At 46.3% G+C, this 9,918-nt stretch overlaps 1 protein-coding gene across 1 annotated transcript; it reads right to left on the bottom strand.

Moving 5' to 3' along the window:
• Window positions 1–842: 842 nt before the first annotated feature.
• Window positions 843–3,299, bottom strand: LOC101780127 (cationic amino acid transporter 5). Its single transcript, XM_004983438.3, has one exon. It carries the CDS (start codon window positions 2,950–2,952, stop codon window positions 1,168–1,170), a length of 1,785 nt encoding a protein of 594 aa, XP_004983495.1. The 5' UTR covers window positions 2,953–3,299; the 3' UTR covers window positions 843–1,167.
• Between the last annotated feature and the right edge of the window lie 6,619 nt (window positions 3,300–9,918).

Here is a 9,918-nt window from a genome sequence, read left to right as displayed (position 1 = left end):
ACTTTATAATAAAAAAAGCCCAATCCAACCACTGGCCTCCACTCCCCTGAATCATTTCTCCTCCGCATCATTTTCCTGCATCAGCCGCATTCACTCTTCTCACTTTTGCTCACCCTTCCTCCAATCCCATGAAATCTAGCTAGACTCACCTTCACGAGATCCAATAGTGAACCGACCAGATCTTGCAAAATTGAATGTTCCCCTTATCATCGAAGGCTCCAAGAAGTGCCTACTCTTCACTATGCTTGGCAAAGACGGCGTTATCTTCTTCATCACCGAGCTGCATCCTTGGATTTGGCCACGGGGCCATCCCCCGATTGGACAAGTGCTTGCAAATTTGTGGCTCTCCCAGGATTGGACCTCAAGCCGGTGGATTTCAAGGTGTGGCCGCCAACGACTCTCATGCATGACATGAGTCCTACCTCCATCCATCTCTTCTTTTAATGGTGCTTTTTCGGGTTTGCCACTGGCAAATCTGACGATGATTGGATAGGGAACGGTCGTCGCTGACCCTGCACTGCCTTGGCTGGAGCCACCGGCATCTTCTCAGCTTCCTCTTGGTGGTGGCAGGAGTAGGCAATGACATTGGAGAGAGAAGGAATGGGACGGGGAGAGAGAGATTCAACAGTTTTTTATTCGCTTGTGGTGCACCACAAGCCTAAGATGCACCATAAGAAAGGAAATATTTCCTTGATGGTTATGGTACTCTCCTGTAGGTGCATTAATTGCTTAACACTACCTTTTCATACATATTGTGGCTGCCCTTATGGATGATGTGGTAGTTCTTCCTACTTGAACAACGATGATGTGGGCCACGCACGGTAAGAATTCAACTATTATGGTAGGATGGAATTAGTTAGGATTGACTGAGAGTGTAACATCTTTGATACAATTTTACCTCTATATTTAGAATTTCTTACTATAGAAGTCTCCTTTCGAGGGCAAAGCCAGAAATGATTTATTGCTACAATTTTTTAGTGGGCTTCTATTGGTTAATCAGCTTTGGACTAGGCAGCTGGAGCCTATGTCTACCACAGCCACCCATACTCTATACAGACGTTCCTACGAGATTCAACACACATCATCCGGTATTCAAAACATACTTCTATTCTTACATCATGCACCAGCCTTCTCCACATCTGCTAGCTGCGGCCACCATATCTTTTATCAGCGGCCTGGGAGCTCTTCATCCTCCTCGCCGCCACACGCACCATGCGCGACGTCGTAGGTTGCGTGCAGGCCGACGAGCACGTAGTAGACCAGCATGACGGCGGTGCAGAGGCCGAAGCGGATGAAGGCATCCTTGCCGAGCGAGCCCATGAGGAAGACATTAGTAGCGATGGAGAGAGAGGGCAGCCACGGAACCAGCGGCACGCCCCAGACCTTGGGCGTCCGGGCCATCGGCACCAGGAGCTGGATGCCGAGCGTGCCGGCCGCCCACGCTGGCACCAGCACCACGTACCCCTGCCATCTCCCCGGCGACGTGCCCCAGCACGCCGCGATGCCGATCGACGAGCCGATGATCAGCAGCAGCAACGCCGTGAGCCGCAGCGCGTGCGCCCGGGTCGTCACGCCCGGCACGTAGTACCTCCGGACCAGGAGCGCGGTGGCCATCATCATGAAGATGAAGAGCGTGCTGGCGGAGAGCAGGCTGGAGAGCACCTTGAGGCTGGAGAAGAGCGCGACGCCGGCGCTGGCGGCGGCGACGAGCGCGGTGGCGTGCACGGGGGTGCCGGTCCTGGGGTGCACGAGCGCGAACACGGGCGGGATGACGTGGCTCCGCGCCATGTGCGTCGTGTACCGCGCCTTCCCGACCACACCCACGAGCAGGACCGTGGTCATTCCTTTGAGCGCTCCCAGCGCCACCACGTACTGCGCCCACCGCATCCCCACGCTGCCGAAGGCCGCCGAGAAGGCCGCGCTCCGGTCGATCGCCGTGTACGGCCGCATCATGCTCAGCGCCAGCGCCATCGCGCAGTAGATGACCGTGATCGCGGACATGGAACCCAGAAGGCCCAGCGGGATGTCCCGCGGCGGGTTCTTGGTCTCCTCCGCCATGGTGGCGATATTGTCGAACCCGCCGTACGCGAAGTACACGATCGCCGCCGCCCGGAACACGCCCGGCACGCCGTACGGCATGAACGGGTTCAGGTTGCGAGGATTCGCGTGGATGAACCCAGCGACGATGACGAACGCGATGACGAGCACGTGGACGGCGGAGGCCACCCAGTTGACGCGGGAGGTGCCCTTGGAGCTCGCCATGGCCAGGGCCGCGGTGACCGCGATCACCGCCACCGCGATGGGGTCCAGCTCGTTGTACCCTTCCGCAAGGGACGTCTGGATCCGCAGCGCGCTCGCCGGCTTGTTCATGAGCGAGGCCAGGTACGACGTCCAGGAGCGCGCTACCGCCGCCTTGCCGATGACGCTCTCGAGAATGAGGTTGGCGGCGGCGACAAACGCCGCGGCGTCGCCGAGCTCGACCCGGATGTAGGCGAAGGAGCCGCCGGCCACGGGGATCTCTACGGCGAACTCCGTGTAGCAGAAGACGGAGAGGATGGCGGAGAGGCCGGACGCGGCGTAGGAGAGCACGATGGCGGGGCCGGCGTGGTCTCGCGCCTCCTGGCCGGTGAGCACGAAGATCCCGGCGCCGATGACGGAGCCGAAGCCGAACCAGGTGAGGTCCCACCATGTGAGGCAGCGGCGCATCTCGTTCTCGCTGCGCCGGCGCAGCGCGCCGAGCTCGGCCGCGTCGGTGGAGCGGCCGACGAGGCGGTCGCGGAGGCGGGCCGGGGTCGCCGCCAGCGCCGCGCGGTAGGCGGCCCAGCTCCCGAACGACGGCTCCGGGAAGAAGTCGTCCTTGCGCCACCGCCAGTAGCTCCTCGCTTCCGAGGCCTCCTCCAGTTTGCCACCATCCGCGGCGCGCGCCGGTGATGGCGTCTCCACGGCCGCCATGTCTCCGATGTCTCGCGCGAGTTCGTGTGGAGCGAGAGGAGCCGGCCGGCGAGTGCGCCGTGGACAGGGGAGGCTGAAGACATGGTAGTGCTGACTGTGACTGGTTACTTTGTTCAGCCAATGTGACGGGTTCGCTTGGAGTCTTGCACGCCTCAGATTCCAATTGAGTGGCGTGTCGAAGCTGTCATGTAGTGCCGGTCGTTACAGGAAATCCGGCTGCTTACTGTCCCATCCCATCTGGAATGAGATCTTGGACCGGTAGCGTTATGTTACTCAGAAACAGTAGGACCCGATGGCTTCGTGTCTGAAGCGAAAAAAATGGAAGCAAGACAAAGCACGGAATTTGAGTCGCATCCTTTTCAGCAGTTGTTCCGCAGCAGCAGCACGACTTGGGGACGTGCGCGTGCGTTGGCACGAGCCAGAGTCCACACTTGGGTCCAGCGTCCCGGCTCGCTTGGCCTGTCACTGTTGATCGAGACCCCGTTGTCCTCACACACGTACGGGACGGGGAACTACCCATCTCACAGCAGCCACAATGTAGAAATAGTAGTCGTTATGCTATTACTGGTACAGTGGTACCCATAGCTACCCTGGAGATGATTTATATGTTGGTATGTGGATAGCCAACTTGGATGGTGACATGGCTACCTAATTGTAGGCCCATTTCATTGTGAGCTTAGCCCAATAAGGTACTTTTGTATCCTCTAGCCCATTTTTTAAGCACGGCCTAATTGTAGGCTCATTTTTTACATAGGACCATCAATTTACAGGCCAAACAAATTCTAGCCCAATTTCATATTGCACCATTCACAAACAACACAGCCCACCTATATGTGTCAAACAAACCCATTTTATCCCCAAAACATAAGTATATTATAAAGGTACAGGCAGTAAATCACTATCTCAAGTCACACAAGTTAACAGGCATATAGCATTGAAATCATAGGTACAGATCACACCAGACAAGAGACCACACAACCATTTCATCATGAATTAGAAAGGTGTCACACGCTGCAATTTTTGGATTTCAGGATGTGATTAAAAAGAATAATTATACAATGATTTTCTCATGATTTCAAATTTTTCCAACATTTATTTTCTTGATAGGAAACTTATAGGAAAAATAATTGGTTGTTTTTTCTGAATTAAATAAAGTTGTTCTTAGTGTGTGCTTTCATGCTAATGCATTTTGGTATTTCATGAGTGCAAAAGTTTCAAAAATGCATTCAGGCAATGGTTAGGTTCCTCTGAGAATTTTCCAGATTTTTCTGGGATTTATTCTCATTTTACAAGAGCTAAATCCAATTTTTGGAAGGTTCTAGAATCCTTTTCACGAGCTCCAAATATTTTATTTGGAATCCTCGTGTCCCAATCAATCCCTAGAATTTTCCTGGAATTTTAAGGATTTTTAAGTATTTTTCATGAATTAAATGAATTATCTGGATTTTCTCTATATTTTTTTCACGGGAATTATTTCTGAAAAAAATAAATCCTTTCCCTCTGGGCCGAGCCTTGGGCTCGACCCGCTCTAGCCCAACGACCGGCCCGCCAAGGCCCATCCGGTCCCAGCCGCACATCAGCATCGGCGCAGCACGACCGCCATCGGCGCCTTCTTGGCGTGCATGCCACGACCAGCTTCGTGCCCTGCGCCTATTTAAGGCGAACCTGAGCCCTGCATGCCCTACTGAACCGCCACCTCACTGCCTTGCGCAAGCGCCGCCACCATCCATGGAGGCGGAGCCAAGCGCCGTTGCCGGTCTGCGCCGTGCCAATTCTCCAGACCTGGACGTCGCCAGCGAAGTCCATCGCCACCAAGAGCTCCACGACGATCAACCGAAGCTCAGCAGTGGAAGTTTCTAGCACTGTCCATGACACAGACCCAGGAGCCGAAGACGAACGTCACGCCCGCTTCGAACGCACGGTGGGCTTGATGATGACTCGAGCCATCGAGTTCGTCAGTGGATCTTTGGAGAGATCCCCTACCGAGGGGGTACCCAAGGAGTGTTTTATGCGTGGGGCTCGCCGAGATTAGGAACTCGAGGTAAACTCGAACACACAATTTAGACAGGTTCGAGTCGCTTATGTCGCATAATACCCTACGTTCTATGTGTTGGTCGGATTATATTGATTGAACTTCCTATGTGTTGGTCGGATTATATTGATTGAACTTGTTCAGAGGGGGTCCCTGCCTTGTCTTATATTGCTGGGGGCAGGGTTACAGGTCGGTTGCTTACAAGAATACTAGTCGGATTTGATAAGAGAGTCCTACTCTAATTGCTACGAGTAGTTTCATAATCCTCAACTAGTTCTTGTCCTCCATGTAGACCACGCTGTCCTACACCGTAGTCTCCAAGTCTGACACGTTTTGGTGTAGAGCCCCATATCTAGGACTGTCCATACCTCCTGGTGGGCCCATAGATGTATGGTCGACACCGTGGCCATTCCACTGCTAGAGCGCCACCACCACGCGAAGGCTGAGCCGCCCCGCCGTCCAATATTCGTCGCCGGCAGCGGCCAAATCCGGCCAATCCTCGCCGCTGACCCTAGTTGCCGAAGCGCCGAGCATTTTGGTCAGCCAGAGCGTCATCCACCATGGACAAGCTCCCCTTGAGATTTTTCATTTTGGCCCTTGCGAAACTCTTTAATTCTTACAGGTTTCCTTGTGCCTTGCGGCTCTTGCATAAAAACCTCGGAAACCTTAGATCCTTTCGATCTAGCCCAAGCCATGATCTTTGACGGATCTAATCCCGAGGTTTCACCTATTCATGATGACTAGATTCTATGATCTTTGACAGATCTAACCCTGAGATTTCACCTATTCATGATGCCTATTCACTGATTCTAAGGTTTCTTCTTAGCCCCTATTGTCTACGGTTTCACCTATTCATGATATCTTTTCCAAATTAAATATTTAAAGTGGTATAAACTATACATGAACGTTTCTAACTAAAATTTGACTAAGCTTTACTTCGGAGTTTCAAAAGATAAATATAATGTGAGTTAATTTTAACATAGGATATTTCTCTGAAATATCATCCACATTGATTTCTACATTTAAAATGTGTGAAGCACATAGTTTCTTTTCTTTTATGAACCTAAATCTTTTGATAGTGTATCTTCTCAACCGAAGTTTCGTTAGCCGGTTCTAGCTGTGTTAATCTTCTAATCGTAAACTATAGTTTAGCAACATTGTTTTGCCATGTTTTGTTTTTTTTGAAAATAAATATGGTATTAATTTTGATTAATACTTATTTACTTAGCTTTTTCTAATTAAAAGCTAATTAGGTTTATACAACGATTTTATTTAAAGCAAGTGTTAATATGATTAACATCAACGTGAATAAGTTTCTAATTATAACTTGTTTTAGTTCAATGCGATATATAAAGTTATCGATTAGATGTTATTACATATAGTTTATTTTCCAAAGTTAAATATTTAAATGGCATAATTTGTACATGAATATTTATAAATAAAAGTTGACTAAGTTTTACATCGTCTTTCCATATACAAATATTATTTGAATTAACTCTAACTTTGGATATTTTATAAAAGTATCCTTTACATATGATTTCTAATTAAAATAACTGCAACATATAGCTCTTGTCTTTTCCTTTACGAAAACTTTCTTCGATAGATGTATATTTCAACGGTACCATCGTTCTTAGTGTTTCACGCACGTTCGTGATCCTAGAATCAAGCCCTATCCTTTAGTATGTTCTTTTAAAGCTTTTCTTTTATTTTCATGTATTGTTTTTAGTTGTACTTGTTTGTTTTCTTGTATATTTGTGGTGGTGATTACTTCGAGCAGAAGGATCATTGTTCGAAAGATTTGAAGATTAAGAGTTTCAAGAGAGCAAGAGCTGAAGAGTAGTAAGAATAACTTTTCGTTGGAGAAAGCCAAGTGTTCCTAACCATCCTTCTATCTATGCTTATTTACAAGATTACCATACATTAATTGGAACATGGAGAACCACCTAGGAAAATAGTGGAACCACAAGAACTACATGGCTCTGGTCTTGGCTAATTAATTAGAGACTCTAGTTTGAAGCGGTCTTTCTGAAAGGGCAAGAGGGACGACGGCAGATTGGGTATAGCCCGGCCCTCAGGCTGATCTGCTCTATGGTAGCTTCGCAGTCTTGAGAGAGGTTTATGCTCTGCTACTGATCCGGAAACCTTAGCGGGCTACTTCTTATTAGGGAATCTTTGTAAAGGCCTTAACGTCCCTATGCAGTCACACCTCGGTAGTGTGATAAGTGCCTACTTTTGCACAGCATGGTTGGGTCCAAAGTTCTTCTAAACTTTAACGCGACTTGTGGTTAAAGTGCACAACCTCTACAGAATGTAAAACTGATATATCAGCCGTGCTCACGATCAAGAGCGATCTAGACTCGCACATGATTAATAAACTTGAAGATGGACTTAAATCGTTATTCTGGTTATGTCTTGTGACCTTGCTGAGTACCAACCATAAGTGTACTCATCCTTACTTACTGCTGTTCAGAAGATGAAGGTGTGTGAAGTTTTCTGAAGATGATGCTAAGTTCTAGGCGTACGCAGCCCCCAGTCGATTGCTTGTGAAGTTTGAAGCCTCTATTTCCAGGATTAAGCTGTATATCTCTGATAGACTCGTAAGTCATTATTTATATTCCTTTACGTGATATTGTGACAGTTATTCACTGATGATGTCAATATATGTATGAAACTAGATTCTAGCATATATAAAGGTAGCACTTGATTTTATTTTAAAACTGGATGTGAAAAAGGTAACAATGAGTTTTGGATCGACCAAAACCACTATTCTACTATGTTGCCGTCTTCAAATTTTCAATCTCTTTTAACTCCTTATTCCTTGTTGCATCTTATCCTTCGACCTGACAAGAGCACATCGCCAAATACTTATCAGTAGGCAATATGTATGCTGGAAACTACAAAAATGTTCTATGTATGTACGTATCATAAGCATTCCTATTACCAAGTTTGAATTTACATTGCCAATTGTCATGTAGAAAAGTTGTCTTTTCTTCTTTCAAATTATATTTGTAAAAAAAATGTCCAGCTCGCAGCCCACCAACGACTTGGGCATCGGCCCGTTTATTATCTGCCTTCCGGAAGGCATATAGGAGGCCCCACCTTTGCTGGGGGAGACCTGATGGCAAAACGAGGTTCGCCAGAACTAAGCAAACCGAAAAGAAAAATTAAATAAAAATATAAAATAAAAGAGTTTTATATATATTTCTAATGATTTAGAGCAAATTTAGATTTAAATAAGCGGTAAAAGCACACATCACACCATTTGCAAATCCGTCTTGTAAATTGATAAATCGTCATATATGTTATCCTATTTATGACTTTTCCAATAAACATCAACGAAAATTCATCATGTATTAAAAGGATTTCTTATAGTGGCCGTCGGTGACTTCGCCTACGATTCCCTAATGGAGGGCACATGCCCCTTTGGTCGTCCATGCAGACCTAAGCACTTGGAGTTCGATCATGATCGAGGAAGGTTGATCCGATGATATGATGTTTACTTGTCTTCACTCGTTACCAAATACCCGATTCTCACGTACAGTGTTAAGCGTAGTGATTTACATTAATGTTGGCTCGGAAGATATGCACGCCTACATTGCTCCCCAGACTCTAATGTAGTCTAACACATTCACAATATGTGACATCCAGCCCATGGGCCAGTTAGGCGAGGCCAGTAGGCCAACAATTTGGAGTACCATGCATGTGGTATGGTAGCTCTAGGACTTCAGTCCTAAATTGAAAGTGGAGAGTGGGATGAACCAACTTAAATAGCTAGCTCTAGGAAGTACTTTAACCAAAGCGTAAGCAGGTTGCAGTGTAGGTATGGTCCACTCAGTGTGCACAATGAGCATGAGTTGTTTTCCTGGGCTGAGTCGTTACACAATATCTCAAGAACATCGTCAAATCTTTAGTACAACTATCCGTGTTGGTATTAACATAAGAGTAAAGCGTATGGTCGATTCTTAAACTTATCCGATTGTGTCATTTATATCCCCGTACTCTTAAAATGAATATATGGCTCCCAAAACTTGGGCTCAAGTCTCATTTAGATACTTATACTCTTAGAATACAAATCTAGCCTCCTAAATTTGGCTTTGGTTGTCATCTAGATCCATATACTCTCTAAATTTATTGCCATCTCAATTAAATTGATAAAAAAAACTTTATGTTTACATGGATATAATTTAATTATAGTCAAATAAAGTGAATTTCAGCTTAACTATGCGGAGAATACTGATGTCTTGAATCCAGAAAGATTGATGATCTTTTACATTGAAGGTAATATTTTAACTAGGTGCACATGACAGGCGTGCTCTATTATTCTTGGAAGATTGTTCAAAATTGAAAAATTCATTGTTTACTAAACTAAAATTAGGGGTTTAATTATAAGATAAATTATTGGACAAATATTAAGAGAACCTGAAGGGGCAAACAAGTCAGAAGATGTGCCAATGATAGTAAACGTTTGCTTGAATTACATTTCAAGAGTTCAGGGACATATATATGATCCAAAACCAAGTTTAAGGAGTAAGATCTATAGTTTGAGTGTATAGGGATCTAAATGACACCCGGGTCCAAGTTTAGAGTGCTAGATATACATTTTGAGAGTATGGAGATCTACAAGTGATACAGCGGGACAAGTTTAAATACCGGCCATGCACTTTACTAAAAAGTCTAGTAATAATCAAAACATCCTTTCTATGACTAAAAGAACCTGACTGCTTAATTCTAATACTCCCTCTGTTTCAAATTGTAGGTCATTTTGACTTTTTTAGGTGCATAGATGTATGCACTTGTATGTCTATAAATTTAAAAAAGTCAAAACGACGTACAATTTGAAGGGAGTAATCTACGCCAATGTTAGCCGTTGGACTGAAAGAAGAAAGGTGCGCCAATGTAGCGCCACGATATATCCCGCCGCGTTCTCGATCTGC

The sequence above is a fragment of the Setaria italica genome, chromosome IX, assembly GCF_000263155.2.
Source record: "Setaria italica strain Yugu1 chromosome IX, Setaria_italica_v2.0, whole genome shotgun sequence".
Lineage (NCBI taxonomy): Eukaryota > Viridiplantae > Streptophyta > Magnoliopsida > Poales > Poaceae > Setaria > Setaria italica.
This window is presented reverse-complemented; position numbering and strand designations above follow the sequence as displayed.

Excerpts from the sequence above, each read along its gene's own strand:
- LOC101780127 (XM_004983438.3), bottom strand. The coding sequence starts at position 2,952 with ATGGCGGCCGTGGAGACGCCATCACCGGCGCGCGCCGCGGATGGTGGC.